At 50.2% G+C, this 18,691-nt stretch overlaps 3 protein-coding genes across 3 annotated transcripts; all 3 read right to left on the reverse strand.

Annotated features, from left to right (window-relative positions):
* Window positions 1–936: 936 nt before the first annotated feature.
* G6M90_00g043850 (uncharacterized protein) lies at window positions 937–1,378 on the reverse strand (the record flags this gene model as incomplete). Its single annotated transcript, XM_066130336.1, has 2 exons — window positions 937–1,255; window positions 1,335–1,378. The coding sequence occupies 2 exons, from the start codon at window positions 1,376–1,378 to the stop codon at window positions 937–939; spliced, it is 363 nt and encodes a 120-aa protein (XP_065986253.1).
* A 5,569-nt stretch (window positions 1,379–6,947) lies between these two features.
* G6M90_00g043860 (uncharacterized protein) lies at window positions 6,948–9,026 on the reverse strand (the record flags this gene model as incomplete). The annotated part of the gene is made up of 7 exons (XM_066130337.1): window positions 6,948–7,356; window positions 7,471–7,830; window positions 7,914–8,001; window positions 8,059–8,206; window positions 8,266–8,307; window positions 8,371–8,572; window positions 8,662–9,026. 7 exons carry the CDS (start codon window positions 9,024–9,026, stop codon window positions 6,948–6,950), a joined length of 1,614 nt encoding a protein of 537 aa, XP_065986520.1.
* A 6,479-nt stretch (window positions 9,027–15,505) lies between these two features.
* Window positions 15,506–18,407, reverse strand: G6M90_00g043870 (uncharacterized protein; the record flags this gene model as incomplete). The annotated part of the gene is made up of 3 exons (XM_014692236.1): window positions 15,506–17,287; window positions 17,347–18,083; window positions 18,146–18,407. The coding sequence occupies 3 exons, from the start codon at window positions 18,405–18,407 to the stop codon at window positions 15,506–15,508; spliced, it is 2,781 nt and encodes a 926-aa protein (XP_014547722.1).
* Window positions 18,408–18,691: the final 284 nt, after the last annotated feature.

The raw sequence follows: 18,691 nt of genomic DNA on the forward strand, positions 1-18,691 counted from the left end.
AAGATCATCAACTGACATTTCGTAGTCTGACTTGGCAGTCCTTAGATGGCTGTAAACTGTAGCAGAGCGAACTTAGTAAAAAAGTACACTTTCTGTATAACGATGATGTAACGCTTGAGGAATGCAAGAATGCCTCTAGCCCGGTCTTCCAGATAAACCAGCTGGAGAACTTGACAAAGCCGATAAGATTTAGCTTGACGTTGTTTTCCCGTTTTGGTCAAACCTTTGTTGCGGAACGGTCCAGTCCGCAGTGGGGCCGGTATCCGAGCGCCAGCTGCCAAAGTTCACCACCGATCGACACCAAGTAGACAAAGGACGCTTGTGGCAAACGACACGAGCATGCAAGCTCTGGGGCATGGCCTAATAACACGGCAGCAAAACACTACCATGTCAAGCCTCTGTACTTTATCGGCTGCCCAACAATTTGTACAGCCGATAATTTCAGCCGCACATGCGGCTGCGCCACTGTCCTCCCCTCAGCTGAGAGATTAAAAGGCTGACTTCCCTCGCGCTTCTGAGATAATACACACTCGCAACTGAACCGACACTGCCCCGCTCCTCATTCTAGGAGGACGTCTCGAGAGCTTCGAGGTGACGTGCGTCACATAATGCTGCTTTTTCTTTCTTATAACGATATTTTTGAATATTATTTTTGTTCTTTTTTTCCTGAAGTTGCCGAAACGTACATTGGTCGTAACCTGTCGTTATCTGGCGAACCAGACATTTGATGCTGAGATTGATGATACACGCGTCACCACAACTCGGTTTCAAAATGAGTGAGAGTATACAATGCTTGAGTAACGCACGGAAGACTCCATTCGACGTGGCTTTGTGGATGATGAAGACCAGGGCGAGAAGCAATCCGGAAGAAGTTTCAGTGCGTCCAAAGAAGGTGATGATACGCTCATCAATGCCAAGACTATGACATCTTGGAAGTTATGCACTGTGCGCAAACGGTGACACCGGAAACTGTGCTCCCATACAGGCAAAGTTGATGTCAGAGGAAGAGTTACCAGAAGAAGAATTATGTGCTGACCCAGTGGAATAGGTGATGTTACTGGAGTGTGTCTGGGAAGCTAGGCCCTGTACACCAGTTCCAGTAGCCGGCTGTTGACGCGGACTCGGTACACTCAGTTGCGCGATGGTAACCGTCACGGGTCTATTTGGGTCGTTGACCCAACGCAGGACACCCTCCTTCGAACCGTACTGCGAGTGTGTGTGATGGTAAGTGACAGGACCGCTCTGAGCATCGGCACTGAAATGACCGTTAGTATGTCGATGAGTTTTGAAGAAGAATAACTTTGGCAGTGGTATTCGCGGATGAAAGGGCTTACCTGCTTGCAGAACCGTGGACCGCTTGGGTGGAAGAGGAATCCATCTCTTGCGATAACCGAGTGGTTGTGCGTACGACAATCATCAAGTTTTCACTCCCCGCCTTGCTCGACGAAATGGGAGCCCAGAGATTTACACCTGACAACGCCGCAATGGTAGCGGAGCCGACGCAGTGGAGAAGAGAGGAAGAGCACGTTGCTGAAGTGGTCACGGAGGGATGTATCCAAAAACAGCCAGGCTTTGATGGCAAGATGGGGGACCAAGTGGTGTCTAGCAGTAAGACGAGGAGGCCGTCACTTTCGACAGAGACGATCAAGCCAATGCAGGTAGCGATCAAAAGGCATTCTTTGATCAAGGCGTGATACGTGTGGAGTGTGACTGTAAAGATGAAAGAACTGCGTTGTGGAAGCAAATGGGTATCGTAAGAAGATAAATAGGATCTGGTTTGCGTCATGTATTGTTTTTCCCAACAGGAGGAGCCGGGCATTATGGATACAACAGAGAGCTGGGACTAAAGAGGAAGAGTAAACTGGGAGAGGCGTATGGATGGGGTGTACTGAAAAGAGTAGGGAGCGTAACGACAGTCCATAGTCGACCCGAAGGAACAAGGCGGCGAGACGAAGGCCATGAATGACCCACCCCTGGAGAAGAAGCTGTACAAGTAGATTCCGGCGCAAAAACAGTAGCCCAATACCTCCCGTGCCGTATGCCGTATGCCTTTTCCCTGCATCACCCCTCTGCCACTAGGCAAGGCGTAACAGCGGCTGGGAATCAACTGTCCAAGTGCCCGGGATAGGGTTTTTGGGAACCCCGCTTCGTCTCGCCGAGGAGAGTGCGAAAGCATGGAGGAGGTATCGCGAGCTGGCGGTTCATACATACTGCTGCTAAGACGTTGAATAAGTCAAGTACTTTGCAATTTCGGACAGGGCCACAGTATCAACGTGGCCCCAGGGGATTCATTATGGTTGCGTCTAGGCTTGGTCGCAGTAATAGACGGTGATGAGTGTGCTGCGTGTATTTCTCCATTTCTCCCACCTCAGAACTACCAAACGCCGTCAGTATTTTCAAGCACAAAACACCATTCAGTGTCGTGAGTTGTGGCTACACTGATGACAGAAGCCCACTTCTAAACACACCATCCACGAGGAGTGGTGGGACCAGCGCCGGCGAGGGTAGCGTACGCGGTGCAGTTTGTTTCGCGACCACTTTGCTGTTCCTAGGCGGTGTTTTCTTGTAAGACTAGCGGCGGCGGCAACGGCAACGAGGACATATTGCTTGCTTGCTGGCAAGGGTCAAGGGGCCTCCGTCCCGGCTCTCGCTCAACAAGCCAACCTCCTACGGAGTGCTCGTGGTCGACAGGGACATCCAAAACCCTGGGGCCGGTAGAGGCACATGATGGCCTCCGTGTCTTCACCTGTCGTGCTCGCTTCTCTATTTCTGGACCAAGTCCGTAGAGAATTCTGCAAAAACCATCCAAGTTAGCAAGACCGTCAATACTCACACCTCCACCCCTTTGCCAGGATCATACATCTGTATCTATTGGTAACCTTTGATTGGCTTATGGAACTCTCTCTCTCTGTTGTTACTGGGTAGGCCTGGTTCGCTCGTTGCCTTGCGGCCGTTGCGGCCAGGGTTGCTACGCCCGCCGCGGAATGTCTCACTCAAAGCTCACACTGATTTTCTGCTAGCACGCCATGGAACGAGACAGGAAGAAGCAGCTCACCCCCCATTTCCATTTTGGCCGACCTCGCCCAGTTGCCAGGATCTTGACCTATTCTGACTCGATTCACTGGCCCGTACTCCGTGTGTTTTCGCCCAGTAACCTAAGTCGGGCTCTATCAACTCATGAGAAAAGGGATTGATGGCGGCTTCGTGCAGAGTGCTTGGAGTCGGGCGGACATGGTCAGTCCCACAATGTCCGCTCAACTTGTGTATAACTGAAGCCCAACGACGAGATTGAGTATTCTGTAGTACAACGTGGGAACTCGGAGCCATGAATTCCTCGTAGAATGGGAGAGATTGTTCCATCTGCTAGCTCGAACCGCGAAACTCCTTGTCGTAAACCAAGAACTTTGGGAGCCTATGTTAGTGTCGCGGTTTTGGTATTAGAGCCACTGACCATTCGCATAGATTAGACAAGAGATATGCCTTATCACGTAGCGCCATAAACGGTGGGTTGGACATGGACGTCTCAGTCAGCAAAAACCTTGCAAATCTTGCGGTTAAGTCTATTTCGGTCCATTGGTTCCACCCGTACGCGGCAATGTGCTTTGCATCGATGGACTGTACCATGGGGGGTCCCTGTTGTCATTTGTTCCATTTCCTTCCACTCCCGCCACTAAACGTCACTTGACAGACAGTGGACACATGATGAAGGCCGAACACGGCACAAGTACGTCGACTTACTGCGTAAAGTTGTGACTCGTCAGCGACCATGACTGCCCACGTGAAGAAGAAAAGGGGTGTCTCAACCGTGTTCCGTGCCATTCTTGACATCTGGTGCTGTGGTTTATTTCTTTTCTAGCAGCCCGCCATTTCGGTTTGCGTGAGTTATAGCAAAATTCGAATGTAAGCCTTGGGGAGCCGACCACAACGGTGGTTTTCTTTTTCCTGACCTTTGCGTTTGGGCAGGGTCCCCGGCCACCGCACCCTCTTGGGCATGCTAATTGGCCAAAGTCTCCAGTGAGCCAGGGTATGAGTGGTGGGCACGGTTACGGCTTTTAAAAAAATTGACGTGTCGTGATGCGCATCTGGAGGCCTTGACGGATATATCTGGGGTGTGCATGTGCAGGGAATCGTAAGTGTGTAGAGTTTGACATGGTACCGAGAGTACTTACTCCGTTCAGAAGTAACTCATGACAGATAATTGTGCAATTTTGATGGCATTAACACTGCCCCACTTATAGAGGCAAGACGGAAGAAGGTACGACGGACGGGACAGAGAACAGTCGTGACACATTTGTTGGTGGCTGTTGATCAGCAGCGCATGAAGCGACAGGAATTGCAGATATTTCTAGCATTCGGAAGCTCGAGAGCTCTACTCCGTAGATCTCCAGCCTTGAAGAGTTGACCTCTTATAGTCTGTCGCAGAGTACATATGCCCTAGTAAGAATACACTAGGTAATAGACCATAATATTATAGCATAGCGCGATAGTTGAAGACGATTGGCTTTTTTTGTCTCCCACTTGCCGCGGTACAATCCATTATCCATCAAGATGGCAAGATAGGGAGGGTGGGCCCAACTCGCTTCATTCGTCCATCTTCTTTCCATTCTTTCCATCTCACCCTGTCGACCTTTTCGACTTGGCGGCTCGCCCTCAATCTCGAGCCTGTATGTATGGGGACGGACGATGATGATGTGGCTGGCCATGGCAGAAATAACAGACAGGGTTAGTGACACTACCGATAGATCTGACGCCGAGTCGCTGACATCCGCCGTCCTCGTCTCGACTCTCACACACACCTCTACCCTGGCTCGTCATTACAGGCCCCAGTATCCCCGGGCCAGGTTGTTTGCTCCCCGGCGTCGGACACTCATCAATGATCACCCTAGTACTCCGTACTCCGTATACCCTGCGGCAATCTCCATTGCACCAAGTACATACGTACAATGGTTCTAAAGTTGAAGAAGGAGGATCCTGTCCCCTTCCCGAGGAGTGTCAAAGCATAGGGCTGTACGGAGTACATAGGTCGGATGGGGAGACCCAAACCATGCCGGAGCTAGGCACGGTAGTTACACGACTGCAATAGCCAGATTTGATGGTGCACTCCGTGGCCATTGCATCATGCCAAATACTCGCAACGCCATTCTTCCAAGACCACTGCAAGCCGTGGTCTGTATGTACGAGGCTGCACGATGCAGTAGCGGGCAGCGCGGATAAGGCGCAAGGGGAACTGGCAACGCGTGAATGTGAAAACTCTGCGTCACGCATGATGGTGTTCATCCCAGGTTCAAGTCACTGACTTTCGTTCCTTGATCTACACTCTACATACAGCCTTATTCCCGTCCCCGCTGGTCTGTTTCAATTAATACATATCTTTCATCTTGTTCCATGGGGCCCCTGGATTTCCATCGGTTGACGTGGTCCCATGACCCGCCACGAACCATCAATTGGGAAGGGACCATGGCCAAAAGAAAATTGGCAAAAAAAAAAAAAAAGTTTTTGTCACTTCTCAATTCGAAATGCTTGTACGCAATCAAGACCATCGGCAAACGACTGGCTGTGCCTCAACCCCTTCTTGCATCAACATCAACGCATTAACCCCTACACAACACGTGTTTCCCAACTGTAAGGCACCTGGATAGTTACACGCCTACCGGAAGTCCTCCAACTCCCCGCAAATCACAAACCCACACATCCAAATGTCAACAAATCGCACAGTCGCCAAGGGAGGGACCTTGGCCAGCGGGTGGTGGTGGTTGCAGCAGGGTGCTGGCCTTGTCAAGTTCGTGCATGGGAAACATCTGCGTTGCATCAATTCGACACTTGATTCACGAAGGCACCGAAGACAATTGTTGGCCACTACCCCCTGGACTGACGCGTCGCACCTACGAGACAATCGACCTCTTGAGGACAGAAAAAACTGGCTGCAGCAAATTCGAGGCTGATGGCGATTATCTTTCTAGTCGCCTTTCGTCATTTGACACTAATCAAGTTTACCCATGCAGAATCAATTTTTAAGGCGGAAGGGCGCGCAAAAATTTTCTTCTTCCCCTTCTTCGCATGGCAGTAGGACAAGACCAATAAGCTACGCAAGATGGGACCCCCGAATTCAGTCCGTGGCTGAGATGAGGAACTATTCCAAGGTGATGCTGTCTCGGCCACTCCCCGAGGCTAATAGACAGCCAGCCCTCTTTACGCAACCACGGCCAGCGCTGATGAGCTTGTTGCAACTAAAAACACCAATCGACCGACCAGCCACTCACGGATAGTTTATCATATATTGGATGTTGCACTGAATATGTAGCAGGCTAGGCAAGTCTCGCCGTTGTCATCACAAGCCAATCAAGGCGGTTTTGCTGGTCGCTGAAGACGACATGGGTTTCAGAGCTCAACTCTCAAAACTCCATGTTGTCAAGGTTTTCAGAAACTGCCGGCCATGAAGACAAATTGACCCCCAAGGCGTCTGCACCGGCCGTACTCCCTCCGTACATCATCTAGTATTATCAATTGATTGAGCGCGGCCCGTTCTCCACACATCGCTCTCTGTCTGGCCGTCTCCATTCGCCCCTTGTGCCAACTTTGACACTAAAAACCACGGGTGTCAGAATATCTGACCTTGCCGCCGAGACAATGACAGCTGGCATGGCTGATCCAAAAAGTATACGAGGCTGTTGAAAATTTGCAATACAGTCCTCACTGCATGTCTATCATCCATGCTCATGAACTTGTTTCAAAGCGAAATATTTTATTTTAACCTTGGCAAGCACTCCCCGTGATTGTACAGCTACATTGTACATATGCATGTCAACTCATTCGCTCAGCAGCAATGCCAATCAGAACTCGCTAGGCTATGACCAATTCCACAAAACAACAATCATGTCAAAATAATAACTGCAGAAAAAAAAAAGGCCCTCTGACGACTCCTGGGTGCGGTACGGTAACCTGTTATTTCAAAAGATCCAATTGAGTACCCTCCTCGTCTTGGACTGCCACCCTTTCTTCGTCTCCGATTCCGCCTCGTCCGCTGTGTGTACATCGGTGACGAGATCCATGTCGTCCAATTTAACCCATTTAGTCTTCTTGATCAGTTTCCAGCCCAGATACATGATCAACATGACGGGCAGTTCGATGTAGAAGCTGACAAAGCTAACCGCATCAAATTCAGGGCTGAAGCAGCTCCACCCTTGGACGAGTACCAGGAAACTGTTGAGAAAAACGGACAGCCAGGGTCCGTAGGGGTATGTCCAGTTCTTGAAGGGGAGGAGATGCGTCTTGCCTTGGCGCTCAAGGCCGGCTCGGAATCGGATCGAGGCCACGCCAATTGCGATCCAAGACAGTTGATTGGAAACACCGACCAGACTGTGTGTACGTTAGCAACGCCCTTGCAATACTTGTAATGCCAAGGCGAGAAGAGAGAAAAAAAAATTTTCCCTTCTCCCCCCCACCACACATTACTCTTTATTCGAGACTCACTTTTGCAGCCACGACCAAAGTTGACCAGCGCCAATGAAACTTGAACCAAAGCATAGCCCGGCAACTAAGCTTGTAGCTAGCACAGACACCCATGGAACTTGATTTCTGTTCAGCTTGCCAAAGACTCGAGGCGCATGGCCTTCCATTGCCAGTGTATACAGCAATCGCACTCCGGCAAAGAGGGCGTGATTGCCCGCCGACAGAACAGAGGTGAGGATAACGGCATTGATGACGCTTCCAGCAGCGTGCGCGCCCGTCATTTCAAAGACAATCGTGAAGGGGGACGTGCTGGTTTTCTTGCTGCTGAGATTGGGGTAGTTGTATGGCACATTCAGACCAATGAGGAGAACAGAGAGGATACTATGGACCACGTTAGTCGATGATAAGACGTCGAATATTCGTAGCAAATTCGCAGGGATACGCACTAGAAGAGAAGAATCCGCCAAAAGACATTCTTTACCACGCGGGGCAGGTTCTTGGTCGGGTTCTTGGTCTCTCCGGCTGTAATGGCAATGGACTCGGTGCCACCATCTGAAAACATGGTCAGATCTCTTGGCTGCAGGTCTCAGCAGTGTCTGTCTCACTCACAGGCAAAGGAAGCCGTCACAAAAACCGAGGCAAAGCCACCGATGCCGCCGACAAAAGGAGCACCGGGGATATGCCAGTTCTCGCCACCAATATAGTGGCCGTCGCGGTTGCCACCACAATTGACGACGATGCCCATTACAATAAAGACCTTGCATGATGATGTTAGCCTCGGAAGACAATGGTGCGGTAAAAGGAACCGGCACTCACAATGATGGCAATGACTTTGAGAAGGCTGAGCCAGTACTCCAGCTAAAATGAAACAGTCAGCACCATGTTTTTCCTCGACGCAGAGAACCGTCCAACATGTCTTACCTCGCCATATGCCCTGACAGTGATTATATTCACAGCGATTAGAACAACCCAGAAAATCAAACTCAGCGCCCATCCAGGAAAGTTTGTTGTCCAGTACTCCAAGATCAGCTGCAGCGCAACCAGGTCCGCGGCCGTGGATACAGCGTCGTTGAACCAATAGTTCCACGTCAGCGCAAAGCCAAAGGCGTCATCGACAAATCGCCTAGAATCAGGACTGTCAGCGCTCTAGTCCTACTCGCGGTCCGGCATGGGTGACCAAGACAAGAGAAAAGACTCCGAGTGTCTTCTTACCCAGCAAAGGAACAGAAGCTACCAGCGATAGGGATAAAGGCCGCCATCTCGCCCAGACTCAGCATGGTAATAAAGACAATGGCACCCGTGATGGCGTAGCAAATCAGCAGTGACGCCGGACCACCAGTGGCCAATGACTTTCCCGTGCCCAAGAACAAGCCTGTGCCAATTGTGCCGCCAATGGCAATCATTTGCACCTGGCGAGCAGAAAGGGCACGTTTCAGGTGGTCCGACTCTTTGGCCATGGTACCATCTTCGATGTGCTGAGGCTTTGCATGGCGGTCATCAGAGTCGGCCTCTTGACTGTTCATCTTGCCTACCACCACTGGCGAGCCCGGGGCCCCAGAATAGCGTTTCTCCGCCATGACGAATATCAGCGATTCGTCTTCGCACAGATGGCCGGTGCTCCCTTTGGAAGAGAGAATGGGGATATTCCGTACGCCCACACAAGACAGGGCGAGACCACTTTCTTAAAGAGCAAAGAGTGCCAGGAGCAAAAGATGCGGGGGAACGAGACAAGGTGCAGATTATTTAGCCCAAAAGCGGCAAAACCGACATGTCCTCCAGACCAAAACGGACCGAAATACTAGCTTGTTTATACGGGTATACTGGTAGTGTCGATCACTTAGCAGGTCCCATGCCGAGGGCAATAACCTTAATCGATGCGGGAAAGAGAAAAGTGGCGTTTAATAGCCAGCTGTTAAAAATGCAATGGCGACAGATTAACGTTGCAGAATTCTAGAAGAAAAGAAGAATTGACAGCAGAACAGGCGACTTTTGTTCTGCCAGCTTACAAAAAGCTCGAACTGGGGCACGATTGCGTGCTCAAGACGATCCACCGCGTCCGCCCAATTCGGTAAAGTTAATATTTTGCATTCAACTGTAAAAGCACAGATGGAGTACTGCCTTAGTCATGGCGCCCCATGACGCTGAAGAAAGCTCGTGGCAAATTCGGCGCCGCGCTCCATGTCAATGCCACTTCGGGCATCGTGCAATCGTGCCATAGGATATTACACGGGCTGATGGGCGGGCGGGTGGAGATGAACGACGACATCATCGCATCTCTATTTGCCCAGTCTCCACAAGTTTGACTGACAAGACCACGTTTCACGGCCACTCCACCTGCTCGCGCGACAGCCGCGAGACATAGTATTCAGCGTTCAGTGTCTAAGTGAACCGTCACACAGATGGCTAAGGGGTCCCATCCCGCATGTTTCGGCATGATGGCTGTCTCATCGGCGAATCAAATGTGAACAGCTTAAAAAAAGAAACAAGGGTGTATTGTAAACCATGGGCTGTCTACAAAATCCCACCAAGTTAGGGGCTGGTCAGGAACTCAGGGTCAGGTAGGCTATCGACAAAAGACACTAATGAGACCATCTTTAGTTTCCAAACACCCAAAGGAAAGAAGCGAAGTACAGAATGGAATAGCGGAAGACGGGAGGAAAATTGCGAAGAGTCAGGGACTGTCTCTTGACTTGCTTGCCACCAACCCTCTCCTGCCAACTTTTTTCTTCTTCTTCAATTTTCATAGCCGGTACTGATATCGTAGATGAGCCTCCGAATAAAAGAAATATTTCAAATAAGCAGCTGGCGCAGTGTTCTGAAGCCGAGTAACGGCGAGTTTCCGTCGCTGAGCAGATTTTAACCGCAACAGCGGCAAACTTCTGCCCAGTGATGCATTGACATCAGGAACAACAATGCCTAACCCAAGACAGTATTGAAGACGTTTCGATTGCTTAATTATTCTTAGGCCAAGTACGAGATTTTCGTTCTTCAGTGTGAAGCTCCCCTTGTTCAGCCTGGGCATTTATTTGGATCGCTATATTGGCACCCAGTCGGATTCGATCGATGTTGAGGCTGACTTGATTTTCCAGCATGTTGTTCACCCGCTCTCTGCTGAGAGCCTCTCTTTCTTGTCTCGTGGATGGAGAAAGAGTGCAGCAACTAAGTAGTTTGAGCATTATTTCTGTTGCTAGATGGCAAGGGCTCGGAAGACTAGACTTACTCAGTTCCGCATCCCCAATCGGCCTGGGTAGAATCAACGGATTCGGGCGGCATGCTTGCGCACAAGGACAGTAAGAAGACGAAACACGAAAATATGTCCAAGTTGCTTAACAGAACAAGGAGAAATAGAATATTCACACCAATTGATCAATGTCAAAAATGAGTGCTGAACAGTCTTTGAGGAGTATGGTAGTTGGTCCTGAGGTGGAAGCTGACATCTTTGCTGCGGCGAGGTTTAGGAAAGGGGGCCCATTTATGTGATGGCATAAAAACCGTACGCGCTGTTCCTCGCAATAATGCATGCAGAAGGCTCTGATACTCATGTTGAAAGTATAGCCAGCACAACTATCAAAAGCAACGGGCCGCAGAAACGATGTCATGCCTGTCATCCTGGCGGGTCCTTGCAAGTGCTCTGCTTTCTATGGCCACATCCGCGCCGGCATCCAAGCCACCCTGACCCTGAACGTGGTCGTTTCCGCAGTTTTCCAGATCAGACGCCCATGGGGAATGGGAGGCGACTTGCGGTTGGTCGTGGTAGCCTGGAGCCCGGTGACCTAGGCCCGAGAGGTGACACTATTGATCGTGACGTGGGTTCCAGTAATAAAACAGTCGATTGGGACGGGAGGGTGCGAAGTGGTTTCTCACAGGTAGAGAGCCATGAGATTAAACTCAGACAAGGGGCAACAGGAGGTGTGAGAAGCAAGGCAGAGAGCACTGGGTCCGGCGTAATCGCCTGGCCGTATTCGCTCATCTCCCGTGACGAGTGGCCAAGCTGGCTCAACACTTGCTTTCTGGTCCTAACGTGCCCAGGGTTTATGGGCTTGAAAAACCTTGCTATTTGACCCGGCTCCCGCGGACGACGGACAACTGGCGAGAATACGGCATGTTTCCAACCCGGCATGAAACTGTTTGGTTTTGTGGGTGGGCTTCTGTCTAACGCAATGGCCCACGTTGCGTTCAGTCAAACGGCCACGCGACGAAGCCGGAATAAAGATTTGGAGCGGGAGATGGAGCTGTGAGGTTTCAACTCGCATTCTATGTACGTTGTCCTGAGAGAGATGAAGACCGAATGCAGTTGAGTGGACCTTAGTGATGCAGCGGCACTTCCAAATTGCCAGGTCAAGGAAGCCGGCATTGACCTCAGGAGTAAGAGCCGTGCTTGCGGGTGAGGTGCTAGGTAAATGCCAGTGGCACCAAGATCACAAGCCCAGGTTGCAGTACTGAGAGAAACGGAACACGGAGAGCGTCTGGTCGGCCATGCGTTGGATTGCAGCCGGGAAAAGCAAGCTATACAAGAGCAAGCGGGCAGGTCCTTAACTTCAGTCGAACCCGAGGTTGTGTACTGGTTTGACTCATTGTCAAACATTGATGGACAGGGGGGAGGGGGGTGAGTGACGGCCATCGTCCACGACTCCATTGTCTAAAGTAAGAAGCAGGAGCGACCCATCGGATTTTAATTCTCTACACATGCATAGTAGGTACCTAGGAAGGTACTAGGCAGTCAAAATGGCAACATGGACAGGGACAGACCATGTTGGCCCCTGCCTCGTACTTATTGTCAAGAGTTGAAACCTAATATCGGCGCGCAGAGATGCACGGCCCTTACTGTTCTCTGTATTTCCTCCATTTTTGAGAGCATGAGAGCCTTTGCATGCCTAACCGCTCCGCAACACCCTCAGTCGCTGCTCCCGTGTAGTCCTTGGTCAGCATCTTTCTGGGACTGCAAACAACACACAGCTGTCTAAAGTGAGGCGGCAGCAAGTACGGAGTCGGCCTGCCTGTACGCCCAAATCCCCAAAGACCCTTTCTTCCGCAATCACAAGGAGCCGACCATGACCGTACCATATCAGGCAGATGCTCGATGCACTCATTCGACTGTTGACAGTCGACGCCTTCGAAATTCAACTATTAAGAATATTGATCCGCCCCCGACCGAGAGTACGACGTGTCTGCCTCCCACATTAGCACTAGGACTTCCAATTTCCGTCCTCCCAACACCTCATTCTTTTAATTACGGAGGGGTTTCCAAGAGCACAAAGAGGAGCCCGTCATCTCATGATGCAGTATGATGGGCAGTACTAGGCGGCATATCAGGGTTATCGTAAAATAAGGAAAGACCACCCTGGAGGGTTAAGAGAGGAGAAAAAGCTGAAAAAACGGGAAGACACTGAAAAAAAACCCCGTTGACATGGCAAAGCACAAGGCAGAGATCTAACCTGGTTTACAACAGGCTTACCACCATGGTGTGTTGCATCATATGCAGCCACACATTGGTGGCACTCACAATTTGGTTCGCACAACCGAGAATTTGGGATTTTCTAGTGCAGCCAAAGAAGCATGAACAAATACAGGTCCAATCCGCCCGGCATACCTTGCACTTTCGGTGACCCTTCTGCACGCCGCAGGAAGCACACCAATTTCTGTAGACCCAAGTTTTCGGGTCAGTGCATTAAATTGCACAATAGGCGTAGCCATACGCAATGTGGCGTAATTACAGCCATGTATTGATAGTATCGCCTTCGTCGTGGCTTTAATATATGCGTCCAACCCGTTGTCGCCGTGCATGCGAAGGGCGTATCGCGTTCATACCTGGATCAATGATCAATTGGTAAGCTCCTTGATTCGACACATCAATCCAGATATCAGTTTTGTGGATTCCATGCATTAAAACATGGTGGGTCGAACATGGCAAGTGTCATAGGTCATTCTTGTTGCCGAGACTTAACTTTGAGGAACGGCATGGAAAGCAAGAACAAAATCCAAACACGATCGCCCTGCACACCATAATATTGTCAAATTTATGCTCCGCGATCTGCCGGTAAAAACAAGGATCAGGCAATGAGGCAAGGTAACAACTAGACGAGACAACAACCGGCGACAGTGGAGTTGTTTTGCTAATAAGATGAAAAAAGGGTAAGACGGGAATACATGCAAGAAACCCAAAATGGATATGCATACCTGAGTAGCTAAGCATGGACTTAGTTGTGGTCTCCTCGTCAGCCCCTCAACCGCCTAGCATCCGACAACGCTGGATTTTGGGCGTTCAATTCAGACATAAACCGGTGGCTGGGCGTTGCTGAGGGCGGAAGGCCTCGGTAACTTAAAGTCTCTGCGGGCTTTTATTATTTATTTTCGCAAATCAATGTTGAGAGATGCAGAACTTAAACACGAGGTGTGACCCCTGGCAGGAGGCTAACTATTGTATCTCGGGTCAATATACGGGCTGGAAAGGAAACAACAATCCATCCCATGAATAGTCTCAGTCTCATATGAATATTATGACTGAACTGTGCGGGAATAGTACACAGAAGAAGCGAAGGATGCTCAAGGGGACGATCCGTTTCAACATATCTGCATGTATGCCCGTGGTCGCCGGAAATGAGGGCGAGTCCCGAAATATGGGCGCCAACCACGACTGACAGATATATCGAGGATACTCCTCGACGCCATAGCCGATGCCAATTTCACCAACCTGAATGGACAGGGAGGTCCGTTATCCTGCACGGAACAAGTTGGGCATTAATCCATGAGATAAGCGCACAACAACTGCCGCCACTGGTTCAGGTGTCATTGGGTTTTATTCCTTCGAAGGATGGTGCACCACACTGATTTTCACCGCCATCTGGATGCCACTGGATGGAAAAAAGAACATTTCTAGCATGGAACAATTACAGAAGCGACATCCATTCTAAAAGGAGGAAAGAGATTGGCGGAACCGATGTTTTTTTTTTTGTTTCTTCATGGCGGCGAGAAAATGCTGCATATTCGAAGCATAAATATGGGCAATTGTGTTCATACCATACGCAAGGCATAACTCTCTCGAACCGCCCGAGTTGCTTTTTCCTTTTGTGCAGATTATTTACCAGCTACTCGGTACGTGGCGCAGGGAATCAGAAACCCCTGATACCGGCAGCTAGACTACGCCACCGATGGCCAGACACAACTACAGAAGATGTAAGATTTTCACGTCCCCTGCTGGGCAATACATGCAGAGACAAATTAGAGACTGGTACTACTAACGCATGCGTGGCGCTAGAGAACTACATCTTTTCAAAAGACGGCGTCGGTTTCGGCCGCCCCCTTTTCTGTTCCAAAATCTCGGCTCGTTCCAATCTGACAGGAGTAGAAGCGGCCATGAAATATTTCGTCTTCACTGCGAAAGTACGAAATCTGCAAGCATGGGCTCCATTTTTCGCGAGCCAGTTTGCGCACATGCCGCCTTGGACTCGCGCCAGGGTCTTGATTATCGAACGATTACTGCTTTCAAAACTTGTCAGAAATGACCAAACTCGCAAGCCCCAGACGCATGTATGTCTGCGGAGTATGAAAATAAAAAATTCGAACCCAATGAATGGCGACAACAGCCTCGATGCCGCCCGATGTGTTGGCTACATATGTATGCGAGGCCGGCTTACGCCGCTGGAGCCCCCCCAGTCGTGCCGGCAAATTTGGGCGTCTGGGGTCTTTGGCCAGCCGTCGATCCATCCAAGATATGGAAAAAGGGAGGGGCCGCAGCCTTGTGTGCCCAGAGACTTTGCATGCCTACAAGAAGGTCAAAAAGTATGCATTTGGAAACGTAATCCCGAGGGGGCTTGATGCGCCTGAAATTTGGAGCGGTCGGGCTCCATCGAGGTACGTCTGCAAATGCAACCGGGACGCCACTTCAGGTCGTATGCATGAGAAAAGGGGTTCCCGTGAAGGATGTCAAAATATGTAGTGGGGGGCAAAAATTATTTACGCAAGTTGAGCAGCTCGCTATTAGCGTCTATACTATTAATATATTGAAGTACACTAATATATACTAAGTACATCAAAGTATATCAAAAAACTTGGATTTCTAAATCTTGACACTCAGTCGTTTTTTCAGTGGGTGGTGTAGATCTTTCGAGCAGGACGACTTCCCAGGTCCACATCTTTTGCCGCCCATAATGGTAATCTTTGTTATTTTCGCCCCAGTCTTGAAATCCATCGATCGTATCTTGGAAGTAACCCTGCCGCCCTTATAATTAAACTCGATGTACGAATGCGGCGGTTTTTGCAAAGTCTCCCCGTCGTCCAAATACAACACTCCTTTGGCCCTGCCGTTGCTGCCGACAGCAATCAACAGTTCGAAATCTTGCTGGCGAAGCTCGGTTGTGGTCATGGTAGACCTGGCACGCATAGGAATGATTTGACCACCTCGGACAAAGAGCGGGATATCGGTGATGGTCTGATTTGTTCTAGTGGCGTACTGCCCTATGCCGAAAAATTGCTCGTGCGTGTGGAAGTCGTAGAAGACGTCGTTGGGGAAGTAGATTTTCACACTCGTAGATCCTTGCTCCTGGACTGGCGCAACCATCAAGGAAGGCCCGAAGAAGTACTGCATGTCCAAGCCCCAAGTATTTGCATCTTTGGGGTAAATGTAAAACATGGGATTTATAGCCGGCGTTCCATCAGAACTTTGTGTCATCAAGGCCGTGTAGAAGTAGTCTAGCAGCCTGTAGCGAATGTCAATCGCCTTCTTCGCAGCCTGAGTGACCGAAGGCCACCGGTAAAACTCCTGGTCAATCTGTCCCTCGGCATTGTGGTTACGGTAAAACGGCTGGAAGGCGCCGAGCATGGCCCATCGCGCACAGAGCTCCTCAGTGGTATCCCCGTTGAAGCCGCAGACGTCGGATCCAACCATGGACACCTGGAACATGGAATTGAATTGCAGCATTTGCCGAATGCTCAAGCGGTAGTGCTCCCAGCTAGAGTCGTTGTCACCCAGCCAGTGCGCGGCGTGGGCTCCCGAGCCAGCAAAGGTAGAGCGTGTGACGATGAAGGGACGCTTGTGAGAACGCATGGCGATGAGGGCTCTGCGTGAGGCAGCAGCCATCATGTGTCCGTAGAGGTTGTGCGTGTCAAAGAGAGTGAGGCCATTGCTGTGACGGATGCTCGTGTTGAGGCTCTTTTGCGGCAGCATACCCCAGGCGTTGTTGATGGTGTAGGGGGGGTTGATGAGATCACGATTGTCGAAGCCTAGAAAGAAGGGTCTGTAACCTGGTTTGACTTCCTCCATCAAGGGGAAGTAGAGGGGGGGTATAGATAGCATAGGTTCTGGGAAATAGAGGTAGACAGCACGGGGTTTCTTTGGGGAGGCGAGGGGCTTTATTCCATTGTCGTCGCATTTTGTGCCCGGTGGCTGGAAGTCACAAGGCCATCCAGGTAATTCTCTCGGCGGTGACCGAACGAGCGGTGGTGGAGGCGGGTACAGCAGAGCTACCTCGTCAATATTGTTGCACGGGAAGTCGCAAAAGTTGGAAGGCTCGTTCATGTCTATCCACAGGTAGTCGATGTCAACGCCTGTTGCAGGGTTAAAGAAGGTGTCGAACTCCTTATTCCAGTATTCCTGGATGGCAGGGGCGAACCAGTCTGGGTAGACGGTGCGGCCGGGCCATACGACACCTTCATAGGGTAACCCTGATGAGTTGACAAGGAAGGACATTGGCCACGTCTTGCCGTTGTTGTAAGGGCCGTAGTCCTTGACGGCAATGGCAGGGTCGAGCATCATGACGAATTTTTGATTCCTGGAGTGGAGATGCTGTACTAACTGACGCATCTTTTGCAGGGGAAACCGCTCAGGGTCTAGGGAGAAGGCCTGTCGCAAAGTTAGTAACGTGTGAGTGAGAAGATGGGGATATGGCAAGGGTCACGAACAGCTCGGCCATCCATGTAGTCAATATCCGTCCACATAGTTTCGAGAGGAATACCAGCTTGGCTGTAGTTGTGCACGACTTCAGCAACGTTGAAAACATCTTGGTAGCCCCATCGACACTGGTGAAGTCCCAGCGCACCGTAAGGCACCAAGGCTGGCTGCTGGACGACCTCGGAATACTGCTTGGCCACGTCAATGGGAGTTTCTCCAGCAAAGAAGTAAAAGTCGAGCACTCCGCCAAGGATATTGTACTCCAAGTAGGCGCTATAGGGATCGCTGTCGATTACGACATCCATGCCGTTCGAGTTGAGCAAGAAGACGCCGTGGGTTCCCTTTTGACGATGCTCTATGTACATGGGGTGACTTCCGTAGAGATTCCAACCAGCAGGGACAGAAGGGGTATCGGCATTCCACAGCGTACGCGTATAGTTGTTAGTTTTTAGCCGGAAGGAATCAGAGTGCTCCCCAAAGCCGTACAGGTTAGGATTCACGGGTAGCGAGGTACGCAAACGAATATACTGGTCCTCAAAGACCAGTCCTGCGGCAGACGAGTCGAAAAGTATCGTAGTGTCCTTGGTGCGAACAATTCTGAATGAGAACGGGTATTCGGTGTATTCGAACTCCAAAAGTGGCTTTTTGCTCTGTCTCTTTTTGCTAAACTTGGGACGGGGAAAGACAAGTTCGGGAATTTGGTAGGCTTCCTGTTTTGGATCGGCGATTTGGACGTGAAGGCGCGTGGCTGCATGGGCAGTGGTTAACCCTCGTTTTCTGCTTGTTACCATGAAGCAAATAAGTACTCACGAGTCTCAACCACATGCGTGACCTTTAGGAACGGGAGATCCTTGCCGTAGACGTTGCAAGGTTTGCCAGCGAGTTCCAAGTCGATGAATCTGGCCCTGTCATCATGGATTTCCAGAAACCGCCACAAACCGTCCGAAATTTGGCCGTCCTTGACCGCTCTGTAGCCGGGGCATTCTCTCAGACGATCGCGGGTATTCGGTTTTGGAGTAGCAGCTATCCCGCCAAGGGCAAAGAAGAACTGAATAACTGCGCCAGCTCTCATTTTCCTTGTCTTGCGTTAGTAGGAAATGAAAATGAAAATGAAAAGGAAGAGGAAGAGGAAGAGGAGGGCGAGTCAAACCCAGTCAAACCCAGTCATACACCAAGGGGCCAGGTACATTTATACCTACCAAAAAGAAGATACCAAGCTATACTAGAGTCTGCTATATTAGGTTATACTAGAGTATGCTAGCTATCACTAAAATATACTAGCATACACTATAGTATGCTTAGCATATACTTTATGATGGGCAAAAAATATTCTGTTGTGGACTGCATCGATCAATC

The sequence above is a fragment of the Metarhizium brunneum genome, chromosome 2, assembly GCF_013426205.1.
Source record: "Metarhizium brunneum chromosome 2, complete sequence".
In the NCBI taxonomy this organism is placed as follows: domain Eukaryota; kingdom Fungi; phylum Ascomycota; class Sordariomycetes; order Hypocreales; family Clavicipitaceae; genus Metarhizium; species Metarhizium brunneum.